Source organism: Exophiala aquamarina, assembly GCF_000709125.1.
Source record: "Exophiala aquamarina CBS 119918 chromosome Unknown aczIA-supercont1.3, whole genome shotgun sequence".
Taxonomy (NCBI): domain Eukaryota; kingdom Fungi; phylum Ascomycota; class Eurotiomycetes; order Chaetothyriales; family Herpotrichiellaceae; genus Exophiala; species Exophiala aquamarina.
In genome coordinates, this window is record NW_013550585.1 from 1,281,210 (window position 1) to 1,300,419 (window position 19,210).

The 19,210-nt window shown below is 49.9% G+C and overlaps 7 protein-coding genes across 7 annotated transcripts; 3 read left to right on the plus strand and 4 right to left on the minus strand.

Moving 5' to 3' along the window:
* Nucleotides 1–176: 176 nt before the first annotated feature.
* A1O9_04057 (propionyl-CoA carboxylase beta chain) lies at nucleotides 177–2,259 on the minus strand (the record flags this gene model as incomplete). The annotated part of the gene is made up of 6 exons (XM_013406349.1): nucleotides 177–246; nucleotides 317–657; nucleotides 716–1,372; nucleotides 1,424–1,618; nucleotides 1,685–1,779; nucleotides 1,836–2,259. 6 exons carry the CDS (start codon nucleotides 2,257–2,259, stop codon nucleotides 177–179), a joined length of 1,782 nt encoding a protein of 593 aa, XP_013261803.1.
* Nucleotides 2,260–3,688: 1,429 nt separating this feature from the next.
* Nucleotides 3,689–5,503, plus strand: A1O9_04058 (uncharacterized protein; the record flags this gene model as incomplete). The annotated part of the gene is made up of 1 exon (XM_013406350.1): nucleotides 3,689–5,503. The coding sequence occupies one exon, from the start codon at nucleotides 3,689–3,691 to the stop codon at nucleotides 5,501–5,503; it is 1,815 nt and encodes a 604-aa protein (XP_013261804.1).
* Nucleotides 5,504–6,446: 943 nt separating this feature from the next.
* Nucleotides 6,447–7,354, minus strand: A1O9_04059 (uncharacterized protein; the record flags this gene model as incomplete). The annotated part of the gene is made up of 3 exons (XM_013406351.1): nucleotides 6,447–6,562; nucleotides 6,617–6,892; nucleotides 6,982–7,354. 3 exons carry the CDS (start codon nucleotides 7,352–7,354, stop codon nucleotides 6,447–6,449), a joined length of 765 nt encoding a protein of 254 aa, XP_013261805.1.
* Nucleotides 7,355–8,078: 724 nt separating this feature from the next.
* A1O9_04060 (uncharacterized protein) lies at nucleotides 8,079–10,007 on the plus strand (the record flags this gene model as incomplete). Its single annotated transcript, XM_013406352.1, has 6 exons — nucleotides 8,079–8,181; nucleotides 8,240–8,463; nucleotides 8,530–8,742; nucleotides 8,796–8,876; nucleotides 8,932–9,708; nucleotides 9,765–10,007. 6 exons carry the CDS (start codon nucleotides 8,079–8,081, stop codon nucleotides 10,005–10,007), a joined length of 1,641 nt encoding a protein of 546 aa, XP_013261806.1.
* A 615-nt stretch (nucleotides 10,008–10,622) lies between these two features.
* On the minus strand, nucleotides 10,623–11,686 carry A1O9_04061 (uncharacterized protein; the record flags this gene model as incomplete). Its single annotated transcript, XM_013406353.1, has 4 exons — nucleotides 10,623–10,658; nucleotides 10,713–10,883; nucleotides 10,952–10,996; nucleotides 11,159–11,686. The coding sequence occupies 4 exons, from the start codon at nucleotides 11,684–11,686 to the stop codon at nucleotides 10,623–10,625; spliced, it is 780 nt and encodes a 259-aa protein (XP_013261807.1).
* A 670-nt stretch (nucleotides 11,687–12,356) lies between these two features.
* A1O9_04062 (uncharacterized protein) lies at nucleotides 12,357–13,976 on the plus strand (the record flags this gene model as incomplete). The annotated part of the gene is made up of 1 exon (XM_013406354.1): nucleotides 12,357–13,976. One exon carries the CDS (start codon nucleotides 12,357–12,359, stop codon nucleotides 13,974–13,976), a length of 1,620 nt encoding a protein of 539 aa, XP_013261808.1.
* A 449-nt stretch (nucleotides 13,977–14,425) lies between these two features.
* Nucleotides 14,426–16,512, minus strand: A1O9_04063 (uncharacterized protein; the record flags this gene model as incomplete). The annotated part of the gene is made up of 3 exons (XM_013406355.1): nucleotides 14,426–15,427; nucleotides 15,479–15,730; nucleotides 15,787–16,512. 3 exons carry the CDS (start codon nucleotides 16,510–16,512, stop codon nucleotides 14,426–14,428), a joined length of 1,980 nt encoding a protein of 659 aa, XP_013261809.1.
* Nucleotides 16,513–19,210: the final 2,698 nt, after the last annotated feature.

A 19,210-nucleotide genomic window follows, 5' to 3' on the forward strand; every position in this document is an offset into this window, starting at 1 on the left:
GGATGAGATCTTATTTCACAGTATGATTCCCTCGTTTCTGGGATCCTGGCCATAACTCCGCCCTGTAGGTCCTTGTCTGGAAAGGGGAGTCGTCCTAAGGTGGCCATAAAGTCTAGGAAAATAGGTAATGTTGGATTGTGGCGATCGGATGAACACCAGGTCTCGGTCTAAATGTTCTACGCGAAGGATGGATGTACCCGTCCAGCAGCTCGATCAAGCAGTCTCTGTGGCAACACATCGGAATACCTGGCCCATAGTCATTAGTGGCAAGAAGAAGACAGGGCAACAAGCGGAGGACAAAGGCTAAGTCACTTACATATGGATAGTCCACTCAGCAAGTACCCGTCTTGTGTCTGCAGGGTCAATAATCTCCTCCACTCCGAATGCGTTGGCCGTCCTGATCGGGTTCATCAACCGCCGGTACTCATCTTCGAGTTCGGTGTACAGCTTCTGTTTCTTGCCCTCAGCCTCCGCTTGCTTCAGCTCCCATCGATGGCCGACTTCGATGCCGCCATCGAGGGGTAGACTCCCCCATTCACCGCTCGGCCAGGCCACACGCATGATCGGATTTCGACACGCCACCATCACGCCACCAGCGACACCATAGACTCTGCGGGTTAAGACGTTGAAAATTGGAATCGTCGTTGAGATGTAAGCCTTAGCTAGTTCGACGCCCCATCGCATTGTGGCTGTTTTTGAGGATCGTTAGCCGGACTATGACATAGTGAGGTGAAGGGAAAGCTAGCTTGCCTTGCTTCTCAGCGACTGTTCCGATCGCATAGCCCGGAACGTCCACAAATTGAACTATTGGAAGGTTCATTACGTCGCAAAGCTTCAGATGGCGGGTTATTTTCTGAGAACCGCCGGCGTCGAGAGCTCCTGCATTGACTTCGCAGTTGAGAGATATCACTCCTACCGGATGGCCACCTAATCTAGCAAGGCCAACAATCGCAGTCCTTCCCCAAAGAGCTCCAATCTCGAACCACGAGTCGGTGTCGAAGACGGTTCGGATGATCGCCTTTGGGTCATACATACGAGTCTTCTTTCGAGGGATGATAGTTCTCAGCTCCGTGTCGAACCTGGATATTGGATCATTGCACTGAACTATCGGTGGAAGCTTCGACTGTCCGCAACTCGGCAAATACGAGAGGACCTTCCTAACCTGCTCAAAGCATTCTGTTTCGTTGGCCGCCCAATTGTCGATTGTCCCGTTCGTACAATGGATGCTTGGTCCGCCTAAATCTCGCAGACTCAGGCCTTCTTCGAATGTCGCGAGCTCGACGACCTGTGGTCCGGCATTAAACAGGCTCCCGATGTCACCTGCCATCACTGAGAAATGGCATGACACTGCACGTGCTGCTCCGATCCCAATCTGTCGCATATTTTCAGCAATGGGTTGAGGTTTAGTGGGCTTTACACTTACCGCTGGACCAAGAACCGCGGCTAGGTTGGGGAGGCCCATGTTCAGACCCTTGATTGCCTCAAGGAATCCGGGGACACCGGGAACGTATGACCACCCGTTGGTCTTGATAGTACTTACAGATCCACCGCCTGAGGATCCGTCTGTAAGTTTGATGATGGGCAATTGCATTGCCAGAGCAAGTTTCTCGGCATATACCTGCGCCGGTGATTAGCAGGGCGCCCACGTAAATGGGCTTAACATGGGGACGCCTGAAACACGTACAGTCTTTTCGGAAATGGCTCCATCGGCATGGCCAGCTCGAATAGAATAATCATCAGCTGTCAAAATGATTTTTCTGCCGTTCAATAAGCCGAATCCTTTGAGGCGTTAGTATAACTTTCAGGGCCCAGTCAAGCCGACAATACATCCTCACCTTGAAGATTGTTAGTCGGCATGAACGACACCGGCTCTTCGTCCTGTGGGCCTGTCTGCTTCCATTGAGTCTGTCCACTGGCACTGCCGATTTCCTTAAAGCTGCCCTTGTCAAGGAGCTGGTCCAACCGCTCTCGCACCCACAGTTTCCCCTCGCGTTTCTGTCTCACATACCCTCTGTTTGTGAGATCAGGGGTATGCGCAATCTTTTTGAGCTTTTGCAGATTGGAAAGTACATCGGAGTAGTCAGCAGGGGGGCCTGCCGTGCGTTGAGATCTCGGGCGATGATTACCACGTTGCGCGGTCTCGGTTGGTAGAGAGGCTTCCCCTTGATCGCTGCCCAAGTGCCCGGCAACTTTGGATAGCCGTTCTGCGGCTTTTGTGCTCCCTTGACCTCTCGAGGCGGGACCGGTCTTCGGAGACATTGCGAAGATGGATTTGAGCTGGGAGCTAGGTGCATGGATCTGAGTTCAGCTGTTTCGAAATTTGAGGAGGACGAATCAGTATCACGTGCACACAGCCTTGAGGTCTGCCTTGACCTACAAGGAGGAGTGGTGGACCGGCGCTGGTGGCAAGATATCAAAGGGCCATCAGATGGCCTCGGAAACATCTTGATGGTTCCTTCACCCCAGATAGCCTCGGTATACCGTTTTGGGCGCATTGTTGGAGATCGAGACCGATACCCCGTGGAAGAAAATCAGGGCCCGCCTATCGTATTACCGAATACCCGATACCCGATAGTCAGACAGCCTTATCGTTAGGTAATCCTCCGGTCGGAGTCGAACCACCGAAGAACCATTCGTCATTCTGAATCTATTTGCTCGATACGAGCTTTGATGCAGTGTTGGGCTTTGCGGCAATCAGACGCGCTGGAATCCGTGAATCTCCTGGGAGGCGTTTGTGTATCCAGAATAGGACACAGCCTGTGGAAAGGGCGTTCAAGGAATTAAAGCTCATCATATGGAATACTAAGAAATTAATAATTAGAATCTCAAACCAAAGCCTTAAGAGCGATTTGCAATGGTGCTCGTAGTCTTATTCCACCCCATATCTCGGCGCCATTTTCAAGGCGTCCAAAGCGTTAGATACAATATATTCGCGGCTTATTCCGTGCTGGTAAGCATCCATCACTATCATCTAACATGTCTTTGCCTATGACGTGCTGATCTAGAAAGTACGTCCCCGTCAGAAAGTTCCATCCCTCACAATGGCAAGTCTGCCGAGCATTCGCTGACAACGACGGTTGGTGGTCATTTGAATTGGTTGAAGCAATCTTGATACAGGATCAACCAAGGACCTCTTTCATGCTTCTTCGCCGACACTCTGCTGCTTGTGCGATGTTCGAGCTTGACTTATCGTCGAAAGAGTGCCATTTTGAATCGAATCACAGCGCAACTTGGGTTGAATGGCAATCCGCTGCTCTCTTGGCACGCAAAAAGGCAAACCTGCAAGGCAGTATATTTTCTCTGGTGCCAAAGTGCAGCTTTGCTTCTAAGCCACAAAAGGAAATTCCTACGTGCGACGCGAAGACGATCTTGTGATGATGGCGGGATCAATGGGTCCCCGACGACCACAAGATCTGTCAGCATGATGATTCCTGGTCTGGCGACATACCATGTCATGGGAGACTATGCCACCTCCGATCTCGACTCTTTATGTTATTAATTGGTATCTGCGTAATTGATCATATGTTTGACTTTCGTCGATCTATGCAGGAAATAAAATTATAATTGGCAGCCATCAAACAGAATAGCCGGTTGGACCAACGTCACTTCGAAGGCCCTGCTTTATCACAACAGGTTTTGCGTGCAGTCACGTCGCGTCGAATTTGACTAGCGTGGTTACCAGGCAGAGATGATGCGGCTCAACCTGGACCTACCCAAACAGCCCCGCAACCGAGAAGTCAGGGCTTGTCTACCTTGTCGAAACGGGAAGATCAAGTGCGATCAAGCGAAGCCGCGGTGTCAGAAATGTGTTGCCAACAATCGAACCTGTGTATATGTTTCAAAGATCCAAGAACATATCAAATCGCCTGAGGATGTCCAAAATAAGCCATCATTGGCTGCGACTAAGCCACTACTGCAGGCGGATGGCTTGAATCATGTACTGTCCACAAAGTCGTCTAGTCGTGCAAGACTACCCAGCCAGACCACCTTGCCTGGTCAGGTCGGACTCCTCACCGCTGGCGATGATGCTCAAGTCCGCTATTACGAGAGCTCTTCATGGGTAGCGGCGCTGCGGGACCTTGAAGGTTCCCAATCGTCACTCTCTCCTCCTACAAGCAATGCAGATAGCCCAGACTCTCTGTATTCTCTCGGTGCCATTTCGCAAACTACTTCGGAGATTCCGGTGGGAGAGATCTATGAGTTCGTCAATCTACCAGAAGTAAATCGACTGATTTGCTGGTATTCAGAGTTCGTACAGTTTTGGCATCCCGTTGCGGACGGCCCAAGCGTCGTAGCTGCGTTACGGTGTATACGCTCCCGAAAACCCTGCCCAGCTGGTTCCTCGGCTCTACTGGCAGCCATATGTTATTCAGCCTCCTCTTCTCTGCATACTTCAACCGAGGTAGAGTCTTCAAGTTTCGAACCTTCAGCGTGGAAAGAACTCGCACAGCAGTTACTATCTACTTCTCAATATCCTCAACGACCGAATCTCAACACCATACGTGCCGCATTTCTACTGGCCGCGCCTAGCATGGCTGAGTGGCATATTGACCCAGACCCAGCTCCTATCTCCGTACTGGTCCGAGCTGCTCAATCCCTAGGCTTACATCGCGATCCGGTATCTTTTCATTCCTCTCCTCGGGAAGCCGAATCACGCCGTATCCTGTGGTGGTGCATCCAAAACTTGGATGTCGGATATTCTTTTGCTCATGCTTTACCACCTCTGATCCACTCAACGAGTTCGGACGTGAAAGTTATCTCGGGAAACAGAAAGCTTGAAACAAAGCTCTTAGAGACGCAAATCCGTTCGAATCTGCTTTTCACCAGGATAGCAGAGGAAATGTACAGTGTGCACAAACCAACGCAAGATTCATTTCAAAGGTTAAAAGAAGAGGTCAACAATGTCTACAATTACACCATGAACGAGATAAGCCAGTCAGAGGCAAACAACCAAAGTGATCTCGAACGTTTCATCATGCTGTGCCAACGACTCCACTGCTATAAGTTGGTCTTCATCTTGCATCAGCCTTACCTCCGATCAACTAGTTGGCCTCAAGACTCCAGGCGGCTGGTCCTAAATGCCAGCACGTCTTATATCAAGGAGTTCTTGGCCGGTTTGGACGATCCGTCTTTCGCACCGTACCAATGGTTGCTGAATCACTATAACGCCTATCATGCATGTGCGATAGTCCTACAAGATCTCATTCAGTTCCCGTACAGCAACGAATCGGCCGAGCTTCTATCAGTTGTAGACCCAACCATCCACAGGTTCTCACAGCAGCAGATCCTTTTCCGCCCTTGTCCACCATGCAAAAAGCTCTGTCTCCTGCTTACGAAAGCATGCGAGTCAAATCAGTGGACCACTGTTGCGCAGAACATTGACTCGAGGATTTTTGACGCTGTGATCGAAGATTGGGATCCGATATTCTCGTATGGCGCATGGGATGACAGATATCCAGCGGAGTTACCAGGCTCCGGTCAGCCGTTTAGCACCGTCGCCTGAGTCGCTAAGTTCCTTACTTTAGGCATTCTCATGAGACTGTTGTACGATATGTGAAATAACAAAAGCTGAGATTGTAACCGTTCCGAATGACATGATATCGGGATAGCCGAAAGCACATCGGTGTATTGATTATTCGAGAGCAATTGCCCTGGGAGAGCCTGCACAGTATATGATTCGGAGGAGAATGTTACTGCACACCCAACGGCAGTTCGAGAAAGAAATCTCTCACTTAGAGGGTATTGTCACAACACTTCAACATTAAGAAAAGCAGGTGAAGGGCTTACTGGGAGTGGATTTTAATGGCACATTTATTAAAGAAGCAATGATTACGTCGAGCACGGGAACAATATTCGGGTGTTAACTTTGGTCACTACTGGTATTTACGGAAGAAAGTCATTGCGGCCTTCCGGCCAGATCTTCATTGCCAAGAGTTCGGTAAACCGCCAGATACTCACTTCGACGTAGTGACCACCGTGACCACCCACCATTCGTATCTACCGTTTCCGATCACTAGGGCTGGTATGTGTGTCCCTACGGACCTGCTCATTCTCCTCGTCAACCATCCCAAGGGTATGGGGCCCTTCTTTGGATGGCTGAAGAGCGGCATGGGGTCCTTCTTGCACAATCTTTCTTTCATCCTTACCAAAACCACAGCAACCGTTGCACCAAGAAATTCAGAAAACCCTGGAATCGCCGATTTCGAAGCGGAAGGCATTCGCCCAAGATGGGCAATGCAAAGTTCAGAATCATGGGCCGTTCCGTGCAGAGATGGGAACGTGTTCAAGCGCCTGTCTAAGAACAGCAGCCACCAAGACCATCAGGCTATTATCGACTGAAGCGGAAGTCCAGGCCTCCCCTGGCACGGTCGCTCTGAATTGCTGATTAGGATTCAAATTTCAACGGAAGAGATAGTCCAACGGCAGATAGCATTGGTTCTTGTCTACTAATGTAACAGCATTCCTCCGTCCATACGGTAGTTGCTTCCTGACACCATCGTTGCGTCATCGCTAGCTAAGAAGAGATACAACTTGGCGACCTCAGCTGGTTCTGCTGCTCTTCCTGCACCAAGTCAGCCAATGCCAGATCGATGACAAGAACAACTACGTATCATACCTGCTGGACTAGCCTTGAGGCGTTCTTCAAGATTTGAAAACGAATGGACCAGAGGGGTGGCCACATAGCCAGGAGAAACCGTGTTGACTCGAATTTTGTCTTTTGCATATTCCTGGGCAGCCGTCACCGAAAGCGCGCGAACCGCAAACTTCGACATGCTATAGGCGCTCATCTCGGGATACGCTGCTTCACATGCGAGGCTTGCGGTTATGATGATGCTTCCTCCCTTGCCCAGGCTCTGGATTTTGGCGGCTGCATATTTAACGCCTAGAAATGCTGTTTTCACACATTTTGTCAGCGACGAGCGTTTGTCGGCGCAATGCATATGCGACCGTTAGCGACATGGAGAGCGGTGATGCACTTACGTCCACGGGCATTGACTCGCATGTGGCGATCGTATTCCTCTGAACTTGTCTTGGAAATGGGTAGTATGATCCCAACGCCAGCATTAAGTACGGCGATATCAAGTCCTCCAAAGTCGTTCGTGCACTTGTCCACGAAGGCAATAACCGAGTCCTCGTCCGCCACATCAGCTTTATGGAAAGCGTAGACACTTGAGTCGAGTCCTTGAGACTGCAGCAGCGAAGATGCCGACTCAATGCTTTTCTCTGAGATGTCAACCCCAAGGACCTTAGCCCCTTCGGCTAAGAACAGCTGGGTTACAGCCAGGCCGATTCCGCTTGCGGCACCGGTCACTATGGCTGTTTTGCCTGCAAGTCGACCTGTGTATGAACCCATGACAAAACCTGCAAGATCGAGCAATTGGTGTCGATGGGAATGATTGCGACACGCCTTCGTGTCTATAAGGGCCATGGAAGGGCTGGACCGACTTCGGTGCTGGAGACCGAAATTCCGACCCATTCGACAGACTTTCCTGTGGATGTGTATGCCATCGATCCGCTTTCTTGTCCGCGATTGTGGCGCCAATCAAAATAGCCAACCGCACTGGCAAACGCACTGGTTAATAGTCCTAGGGCCAAATAGTCCCTCTCGGAACCTACAGGATTTTTCTCCACCTGTTCAAGCTGCAGACTACGGTGGGATACATCGCTACAACGGAACATTTCCCGACATACTTCAACAATCTTGGCCTCCAGCTAAACGGATTGCCAGTGGCTAGCACTGTTCTACCGGCCTCCCTCACATTCTGCCGACTTTCAATTAGAAGCCAAATAAGCTGCCGGTCCTCTTTCCGCATCTACGCCAGGCACAGAACATTGTGGTTGGAGTACTCCATGTTTCTCAAGCCTTCCCCCATTTACCCCGGAATGCATACCGCGATTTACCCCTTGATCATGCTTTAATAAAAGCGTCCTAGTCAGGCTACACGTGGCAACCTTCTCCATGTCCTCCTTCCCTTGTCCGCAGAATCCTGTGCTCATATTATCATTTCCTGGCTCCCACTGTCTGAGAATTCAGGACTAGACTTCCGACATCCGACCAACAAATTGTTACCTGGAATATGGCGGGGACAATCGCAATAGCCAGCGAAGCCGATGCTCGTCATGAAATAGAGGAGACGGTGCAGACAGTCTTGTACCCAGGTACAGAGGTTATGACTGACGGTGGGGCGAAATATGTAAATTTCAAGACTGAATTAATCCTAATCATGATTTCCTCTAGTCGGTGGTCTCCATTTCAAGCATTCCGGAAAACACGTGCTTGTTCCACAACCATCGGATGATCCTTCTGATCCGCTCAATTGGAGCTTTATGTGGAAGATGCTGAACATGGCCGGCATGGCCATCACCACCTTTTCATGGACAGTTGGCCCCTTGGCCATCTCATCTCAGGTGCCATACTATATGGCTGAATGGGACAGATCATTGCCCGATGTGATTCAATTTGTAAGTAATATGTGATGTGATATTCTTTGGTGTGCGGTTTCATAGCGCTAACTCCTTGCCCTCTAGGTTGGTGTCAGCATCCTCGTCCTCGGGTTCTCCAACTTCATTTGGGTTCCAATTGGTCGTGCATATGGGCGTCGGCCAATGGCTTTCCTCGCAAACGTTTTGAATATCGCTTCGATGATCTGGAGAGCAAAGGCGAAATCCTATGGGTCATTCATGGGCGCATGTGTGGTCACTGGCATTGCCTGTGGACCCTCAGAAACACTGCCCGGAATGGTGAGGCATATCCTATACAGAGTACTCAGTGACTTGATTGACAACCGTTGTAGCTTGTCGCAGATGTCATGTTCCTCCACCAGAGAGGCTTTTATATGAGCCTATATCTATGGATAGGATGGTCTGGAACCTTGGTGAGGATCATCAGGACTTTGCGTTTCCATTTTCTCGCCACTGACATACGAGCAGGTTGGTCCTGTCATTGCTGGAGTTATGTCAGACAAATACGGCTGGAGAAGTTTCTGGTGGCTTTGTGTTGCCATTGCCGTCTTTGCCTTGATCTATCAAGTCCTCTTCATGCCTGAGACTCGATGGGGAGAGCGGCACGTCGCAATTTCTCATGAGCCCGTGGATCAAACCTCAGATTTGCATGCCGAGAAAGAACAGCTCGACACAAAATTGGAAGAAACACACCAGGAATCTGAAGCCAACAATATTGTCATTGAGCTAAAAGGCTCACCTACCAAGGCTCAATTCTCACTGTGGGGCCAACTCGACAAGTCAAGCCTGAAAAATATTGGTCCGGCACTGATCATGCCTTTCAAACTATTCGCATATCCCATTGTCGTGTGGTCGAGCTTTGTTTTTGCCTGGGCGGCGTCTATGCTTGTGATCATCAATGTGACGCAATCACAGGCCTTTGCCGGGCCTCCGTGGAACATGTCAGCCACCGATGTTGGCTACACCAATTTTGGTGCCATTGTCGGAGTCGCTCTGTCACTTGTCATTTCAGGACCTCTGAGCGATTGGGTTTCAACATGGTTGACCCGACGCAACAAGGGCATCAGAGAGCCTGAGATGAGATTGGTAGCTCTAGCACCATTTGCCGTGAGCTGTCTGCTCGGTGGTGTTCTAGTTGCTGTGGGCTACCAACATCAGTGGAGCTGGAAGGCGATAGTCATTGGTGGATATGCACTCCTCGGCCTTGTATTGCCCTCTTTGTCTGCCATTTCATTGACCTATGCCGTGAGCAACAATGAAGTTCCTTCGAATTTTCTCCAAAACTGACTTCCGTTTTACAGATTGATTGCTACAGGCCCGTTGCAGGGGAGATTTTGGTCGCGGCGACAATGGTCAAGAATTTGTGGGCTTATGGCATGACCAAGTTCTTCAACGTTTGGATCGTCGATGCCGGGTACATTACGCCGATCATGGTAGACACCTCTCTCGCAGTCTTCTTCGTTGGATTGGCGATCCCGCTTTTCTTCGTCGGCAAGAGGTTCAGGAAGTGGACGAAAGACAGCTCAGCTCACCGTGAGATCTGATCAGGTCGTGTGACATCAGAGCTGGTCTATGTAAGGTACGACCTGAGCCAAGGAGGAGGGAGAGATGCAGGCAATTGGGGGTGAAATGCGGTGCCTTCGTGGAAGACCAAGCTAGGAGCAGATTAAGTAAATAGCTTCTGGGCTGGAGGAAGTAGGATTGAAGGAATTACAAATACCCCTCGGTCTTGGGTTCTCTTGATTGTGAACTTTACAGTTCGCTTTTCCTCCTCTTCCATGAATAGTAGATTGACTTTGAAAATAAGATGCTACTTAAGAGGCTTCCGAAAGCTTTGAGCTCTAGTGTATCTTATGCCGGCCGTTACTGTAAAATGAACCTTATCTCCCATCTGGGTACACTTTCCGTTTGAGGCTTTTGAGTCCTTTGAAACGCGGACCACAAGCACTCGCAAGTTAGGGTGGAAAAGTTCCTCATGAATTCAAATCGATGGGCTGTGCTGACTCCATCCGCACGTACCTGTAACAATAAGTATTCCAGCAGCAACAAATAGCCATAAGCCTAATATATTGCAAATGCTTTATATCCTATATCCTATATGCAGCAAGGCATCCTCGCGATTTGTTATGGCTGGATGTCTTTGATTACCCAAGAACTACCTAATTGAACGCAATGCCACCATCTACCACCAAGCTCTTCAAAGGCATGGTATTAGCGTTGGTACCAGTATGCAGTTAGAGACGACCTACCTGTCCAGTCACCCAATCCGAGTCAGAGCCGGATAAGAAGCTCACGGCATTGGCTACATCTTCTGGTACCGACACCCTTCCAAGTGTGGTGATTGTTGTCGCTAGAGATTGCATCTGATTCAGGCCTTCCTTTTTGGGGGTGCCTGTCTTTTCCAACTTGTCCTCCAGAACCTACGAAGTCATTTAGCGCGACAAGCGACCTCGAAAGGCAATCAGCCGAGTATTTCACATCAACTCACCTCCCACATCGGCGTACCCACGATTCCTGGTGCGTAGCAATTGACCTGTAGTGTTGGTTATCAGAAGCAACCTTGAAGTAGTTGAACCTGCTGCACTCACGTTGATCGTCTTTTCATGGCTCTTGGACATTCCACCCAATTCGAGGGCAAAAGTCTTTGGAGAAAATCTTAGTTGCTACACTTCCAAAGCCGCTCATCCAAGGTCACCAGAAGCCATACCTGTGTCAGACCCCTAACGGCCCACTTGGAGGCAGTGTACGCCGAGACCATTGCCATCCCTTTGAAAGCCGCAATACTCGTGGCTCCGATAATCTTGCCACCCTTGCGCTGGTCGAGCATCTTCTTTCCCGCGACGACATAGCAATTGAAAACTCCGGCGACGTTAACGTCGAGAATCCTCTGAACGTGCTCCTCGGTCAGTTCGAATATGCCGTCTGCGTGACCGAGACCGGCATTAGCGACCATGACCCGCAGGGGACCAAGCTGCTCAGTCGCTACGTCCACCAGGTTCTGGACCTCGGCTCGTTTAGTCACATCGGCAGCGATGCCAATTGCTTTTCCTCCTGAAGCCCTAAGCTCCTGAACGACCGCATCGATTTGGTCCCCTTTGCTAGCGATGTCATTGATCACAACGGCGAATCCATCACAAGAGAGGCGGTGCGCAATGGCTTTGCCGAGTCCCTGGGACGAGCCCGTCACAATTGCCACACCCTTTGTCATTTTTTCATAGCGCATTGCCAGTGGTTTGCCGATAAGGGGTAACGGAGTTCCGTAGACATAAATGCTTTTCCCTTTGGGGAGCCATCTTTCTGCGCCAAGTTTCACACTCGGAAATTCGGGCTCAAATACACAGGCACGATGTTAGGGGCGGCTTTAATAGACTCTGCTGTAGGAGGGGCGGAAAGTTTGTACGTCTAAGCTGTGCTCGTCCTGTAGTTCAAAGTCGAAAGTACCCAGTGGGTCTCGATTGTACGGAACCTCGGCGAGACCCTACCGAAGTTCCGAACTCACAAGTATCTCGCAGAAAGACCCAAACTTAGTTCAATAGTGATGCAGTCGGTTGAGGTTTTCGGTAGAAGTATCATTGGGTATCCCCGCAAGCCGCTAGTGGCATCTAGGTTGCCCTTCTCCAGCGGAATATTCCCCATGCATTCTTGGCCCGCTGGCGGCTTTTTAGCTCTAACCCTGCGGGGTGCAGTTTGCGGATACGGGCGTCGATGACCGAATTCCGAGATTCTAATATACTTCAGTAAATAAGGCCTCCAGGGAAGAGAATGTAAGGTTGTCAGTTATCATTGCTCGATATATATGGCGAGACGTGCAGAATTACTTTTTGGGTCGACATTTCAGTAACTCGATCACAAACCACCTTGAACGATTAATTCACGATTCCGCATGATCAAACATGGTGCAACGTTACTCTGATGTGGTGGTCATTGGGGCCGGCATGGGCGGCATCTATCAAGCACATCGACTTCTTAAACTTGGACTGACGGTAAAGGTCGTCGATCGGGCAGGTGGCCCAGGAGGCACATGGTACTGGAACCGGTATCCGGGGGCGATGAGCGATACTCATTCCTTTCTATATCGGTATTCCTGGGACAAGGAAGACCTGCAAACATACCCATGGTCGCATAATTACCTGGGCTGGAAGGAGTGCCTTGCGTATCTGAACCACGTCGTTGACCGTCACGACTTGCGAAAATATATGCAGTTCAACACGGAAGTCCTCTCCATGAAGTGGAATGAAGATGAATATATGTGGGCAGTCCATACCAGCAGCGGCATTTTCAACGCGCGTTACGTCGTCTCTGCTTTGGGGCTCCTCACCGAACCAAATTGGCCAAGCATTCCAGGGCGTAGTAATTTCAAAGGAGAGCTTTATCACACGGCTCGGTGGCCTGAGACATACGATTTTACTGGGAAAAAGGTCGGTGTGATCGGAAATGGTTCCACCGGGGTTCAACTCATCACCACTATAGCACCTGAAGTAGGATCGTTGCTCTCTTTTCAACGGCATCCTCAGTACAGTGTTCCCGCTGGCAAAAAGCTCGTCTCTCAAGATGAGCGTGACCTGATAAACCAGAAATATGATGAAATCTGGTTAGAAGCGAAACAATCTTTTGCCGGGGCTGGATTCCAAGAGGCCAAAGTTAGAGCAATGGATGTGTCCCCAGAAGAGAGAGATCGAATTTACCAGGACAGTTGGGACCAGGGCAGTGGCATTAGATTCTTGGTTGGAACCTTCTCCGATCTGATTAGCGACGAAGCCGCCAACCAGACCGCGTGTGACTTCCTTCGGGGCAAAATTGCAGAGATTGTGAAGGATCCCGAAAAGAGACGGAAATTAACCCCCAAAGACCTTTACAGCCGTCGACCACTTTGCGATAGTGGATATTACCAACAATTCAATCGGGACAACGTCGACATCGTCGACATCATGGAGAACCCAATTGCCGAGATAACCAGCGACGGGATCAAGCTGATGGACGGTACCTTGCATGAACTCGACGTGCTCATCTGCGCCACTGGATTTAACGCCTTCGACGGAGCGTATAGGTCGTTGCATATCGAAGGACGAAACCGAGCAACTCTGAATCACCACTGGCAAACAGGCCCAGCCACCAACATGGGAGTCGCCACGGCGGGGTTCCCGAACCTCTTCATGGTCCTTGGACCTAAATCTCCATTGGCGAATGTGCCACCTATGCTCGAGATCCATATCGACTTTATCACCGCTGCGATTACGCATGTCGAAGAGATGCGGCGGAAGAAGGCCCCTTCGCCTTCAGGCCAGGCTAAAGTGGCCATGGAAACGACGATGCAAGGCGAGGAGGAGTGGGGTGCCCTGTGTGACACGATCAGCGACAAGTTGATCTTCAAACAGGCTCCGTCATATTTCTACGGAGCCAATGTCGAAGGGAAGGTGCGCTCGACTCTCGTCTTTTTCGGCGGCGTGGCAATGTTTGCACAGAAGCTGCAGGAATCCATCGACAATGGCTATCGCAATTTCACGTTCTCCTAGTTAGGTGAGATGAGGTCTACATAAATGGCAAGAGCACCGAGTTGAGCTACTCGACTGAGAAGCTAAGAAGCTGGATAAGTAGGCATGAATATATCGAAAGGCTGGCATTTTCCAATTGCAAATTCATCCTTGATACTGTATCTTGAAGTTGGCCAAAAGCTGTACATTCCGAGTGCCTTGGGGAATTGAATAAGCGGGTAATCCTGATGTGCCCGCTAGAAAGGCAGTGGAGCAGCAATGATTAGAATGTATGTGATTTTGCGCTAGCATGATGTCTCCTCTTTGAGAAATTTTGATGTTTTGAACTGTGTACGGAGTTTAAATATGTTCTACTTGGTAAACGGCGATTGTTCTGCTGTGCATGTCACTCATAGGTGGTTGTAAACTATCATTATACACCTTCGTCCATCATATTGAGGCTCAGTGTTGGTGGAGAGCGAGCCGATCAACTAGAACACAGTCCTGATATCCTTCGGAAATGGTTGAGACATATGAAACGTGGAAGGCTGGGAGGGATTCTGCTGTTCGAACAACTGCAGTGGCGTCTGACCGGATCTTGTCGGGTCAATGGCGTGAAAGAGATCTGAAAGTTCCGAACTGAGCATACTACCATCCACGGCGTAGTCGTCTGAGTAGAAATCGGGTTCGACGTATGCAATCGAATTTCTGGTTCCGTCTAGCTCCGCTGCGGTGGTCGAACCCCGTCCCACATGCATGTTCGTGGTGTTAAACAGCTCGCTTTGGTGAGCACTTGCTGTTGGGTTCTCCTGAATGAGAGTGTTTCGCTCCTGCCCAGGATTTTCTTGCTGCGTCTCCATGTAATTAAGGATACCTGTATCAGGTATTGTGACTTTGAGGTGTTTGATTATCTTCCACAGCTTTCTAGCGATGTTTGATTTTGACGAGATCCCTCCAATCAGATTGAGGGCCAGGTGGAGCTCCATGCGACAGTACTCATGGAATTGAGCTTTTGCATGATAGGCGGCAAGCAAGATCACAATCAAGGCGGAATAGAGAAAGTAGTTGAAGCAAGCTGCGTGGCAGTTGTAGATTTCGGAAGTCTTGCCCAACCGATCTAGTAAATTTATGGTGCTTTTAGCTAGATCAACGGCTGTCCTGGCTGCCTGGGGGTCTGCAACGATGGACGTTTCTGCGAACAGGGACCTTCTGTGGATCATCATCAGTAATTGGTTCTTTCGGAGACAGTTTAGAATTCGAAGTCTGTTGCGGGCGGGAGAAAGGTCTGCGAGAACAAGTTCCTGGTGCTGGTCTATCCGAAGCTCGGGGGTCAGCGAAATATACCATTGCTGAACCTGGTACTTGAGAAAAGCGGTTTCCTCTCTCTTTCCAGGTAGTTCAAGGTGTTCAGAGCCAGAGAAGGCTTTGAGTATCTTCGACCCAATCCTTGAGTGCGCTATCATGCTTGTAAATAGGTAGGGCGGTGAATCTTCCTACCATCGAGTTTAGCATGAGGGACGGGCAACCGCCGTAAAACAACTCACCGGCTCGAGGAGGCTAGGGTCAATATCATCCTCTTGTATACCAAAGGGGAGCCCTGTCCCAAAAGACCAACGCCTGTCTAGACAATAGATGCACCAGAAAAGTCGATTTGCTAGTTCTCGTTCCTGGGTACTTTTGAATGTGGCGAATGGTGGGTCGCGAAGGTGCAAGCCTATTTCTAGAGCAATCCTTGCAGCCAGTCCAATCGTGCGCCATGCAAGAACCTCTTCATCGCGATAAAATTGGTAGAAACTCTTACACCTAGTCAGTAAAGTTTCCTTCTTGCAACTATATGAATGAGACGGCGCACCATGAGTGTCAAAATCTCTGCAAGATGGTTATCGGCAGAAACTCCAGACGGGCGATGGTCAATTTCGGCTTCTAGTTCGTCCATCAATGCCGTGCTGAGATCAGTTGCACCGCGGCCTTCGATTACCAATGCGATGGCCATAACGATCTCCAAAGTATTGAAGTGTCGTTTTGAGGATTGATCGAGTTTAAAGGTGCGCCAAGTCGCAGGTTTTCTCGACGCAGTGACACTATCATAGAACTGGGTTACAAAATGACGTAGATGTTCAATGTCAATCAAAGGGTAGACAGATCCGCATTCGTCTTCGTACACATCAACCAGGCGCATCGCCTCGGCCGGTGAAAGTGAGAGCAGAGGATGATATGCAACGGCCAATTTTCCAGAAGTAGATGTCTGGTTTGTGACAGCATTCGACTGATCAATGAAGGAACTATCGGTCACATCTGTGATCGAGAGAGGCCCAGTCGCCGCTGGCTGGGACGCTTTTGAGTTCATTGGGCCATTTCGCTGAAGATCTCTTGAGTTGGTGGGCGACTGGTTCATCAGAAGCTGCTGCACAGGCGACGCGGAGGAGGCCGAGACATCCGGATTTGATTGGGGTGAGCGCATCCAGGCTGATGCAGGGAGATCTTGGGTTCGTGACACAGCCTCGATAGGTCTTTCTCGAGAGACCAAGACACTGACCTGCTGTCGAAGCATTTCGAGCTGTTGCCTCAAATCCTCCATGTCTCTGTGCAATGTCAGCAACAAGAAAACTTCTGGCCAGAGATTCAACATACGACGATCGTCCTCCCCGAGCAGAGGGGGGCTTGGAGTACAAGCAGATAGCATTATGGCGCTGGCAATGGTAACATGGGGTCTCTCCTGAACACTTGACTTTTCTGCGTTTACACTCCTTGCTACGCTGAGGCATTAGCGTGATGCAAGTCATGATGAGCTCTCGAAAATAGTTACATACCATGCCCTGGTAGCGTATCTTGGGCGCCGGGACTGCAGACGGGCCCTCGGACGCTCATATGTTTCTTCACCCACTCGCGGTCCATGCACCTCGAGCTCTGAGATCTCGGAGAGTGACTGGTCCATGATCCGAGATTTCTCAAGATCTTAGAGGAACTGATCAGATAGAACTTAATACTAGTCCAAACAAGGCTTCTTAGAGACCAAAGATACACTATGACAAGAGTATTGAGCGAGATTTGATAAATGAAACAGACCTCCGCAACACAAGGGCCGGCAAATCTCCCGTATCGAAATCCATACTTACGAAGTAGCTTCCTCGTGGGTTAACAAAGGCGCGGTACCCAATCGCGGGCCACAAGGGTTAAGCGGAGGTAGCATTTCTGGGGGTTGCGGGGAGACAGACCAGGAAGGTCCAGCCCTGCGAAGCCATCAGCTTGCAAACTGATGGACCAGAACCGCGGAAATGCACCGAGCGAGATTCAATACGAACTTGGCTTGGATAGCTTGGAGAAGGAATATCACGTGAGCGGCTCGTGAGCCGCGCGGGAATGGGTTCCGCCCGCTATCCCTTGGCGCCTGGGCCGCGGCTAAAGCACTGCCTGAGTCGCGTCATCATGTATAGAGAAGTACTATTAGGACGGTGCATAATTATCCAGAGCGAGTCCGCTTCCCGATCCGGTTTAAGCTCGTTGCCCCTCGTCTTGTAGTTCTGCCAAGATAGATGTCTTCGCGCCATTTGGCCATTTGGCCATTTGGTTACCTCCTGACGCGGCCAAACATCATCTGATGCAGAATTGCCATGGCAGGGGTACTTGGATATACCAGAAGGGGTTCTACAATCTCCGAGTCGCGAACACATGTATTTCCGATCTTTCTCGATCTCTCCAAAGCGGAGATGGTGGAGATGTAGCTGCCAACGGTAAGCTGAGGCTGCTCTTAATGATTTTCCCGGCAAGCACGCATTAGTGGGCTACTTGGTGAGGCTGATCCAACCTCGCCCCTTCCAATCCCACCAACTTACCACCACTGCCACTTTCAAGAGTGGTTACATTTTGAATTTTTTCTTCTTCTTCACCATAACCCAGTGTGACAGTCCTCCATACACGTTCTTGCGCCCGTCCGAGAACAGAATGCTTCCCATCCCAGCGTTGAATAGTCTCAAACAAAACGGGATCTACCTACCCAAGGAGGTCACTGGTCCTCATTGGCTCTTGGCAATGCCCACGGTTTGACTGCTTCTGTCAGCTCCTTTCGGGCCCTTGAAAGATGCTGTGTTTCGCAGCCATTCTGCTGGCGAGCCTACTCCGCTCTTCGAACGTCAGGGACTTTTGTCTACACCCTATTGTACGTACCTATTCCGGACGTTGTCGAAGTCATGCGATCGAGGGATCGGCAATCTTCCGGTTGGAAACGGGCCATCAGGCAGTGCGTCGTATCTCCTATAGACTGACACTCCTACGCTGATATTACTAAGTCAATAGTCGGCGCTAAGACAAGCCCGAGGCACCGCCATCACCGTTGTACAAGACCTCGAACAAGGGTTCGGTCAACTCTGACTTACGACAAAATCTCCGGTAGAACGGCACTAGAGTCACAAAACATTCAAGGTATCCGATAGTGATGTGCTCCTGCGAAAAGGTGGATGGGCCTTTTCGCATTGCGGCATTTGTCGTTGGCCTGTGCCGCACGTAGTCAGATCGCGTTCTCACAGGGCTGCATATAATGTGGGTATCGGACATTTTGGGATCTGCATTACCATTCACATTTTTCGGTGTATGGAGAAACAGCTTTCACCTCTTCATAAATCAAAAAAAATCCTAGTCACTGCAAAACCGACCTCTCTTTCGGATATGGAAGTGACCACCACCAATTTGAGGTCTGGGGCTGAAACATACTGAAGTCCGATGTTGCAAATCTTCACAATTTTCCCCGAAAATTCCCCTGCAGATATGCGCTTAGATATTAGTCTAGGCTAAAGACCAGACCGGCGATTGCTCCAAGAAGTTCGGCTTTACATGACGAACTGGCCCGAAGATCAACCAACGATAGACCCGGCTTTCAAAAATGTCCTAAAGAGACAAACATAGTACTTAGGCTGAACGATATGCTGCCTCAAGGGATTCTGGAGATGTGAAAGGACCAATCCGAACGCGCCAAGCGGCACGTCTGCAACCTGGCTATATCCGCTCAGACCGGGTCGCGCTCACTAATGGTACACCCTGGTATCGAAGTACTCGCACACCCATGCGATTTCTTGATCCCGAGAGGCCATGCGACGTTCACCGAGACCATACGAGGCTTTTCCTCGTCCCTATCTTTTGAAATCATCGTTCTTCGACGTGTGAGTCAGTCTCCAATCCATTTGGCTAACCTCTTAGCCAAAGAACCGCCCCTGAGAACCCGGCCATAATTCGGATATCTTTGACAAATTATCTCAAGTCGGATTGTACAAAGCTGTGTTTCA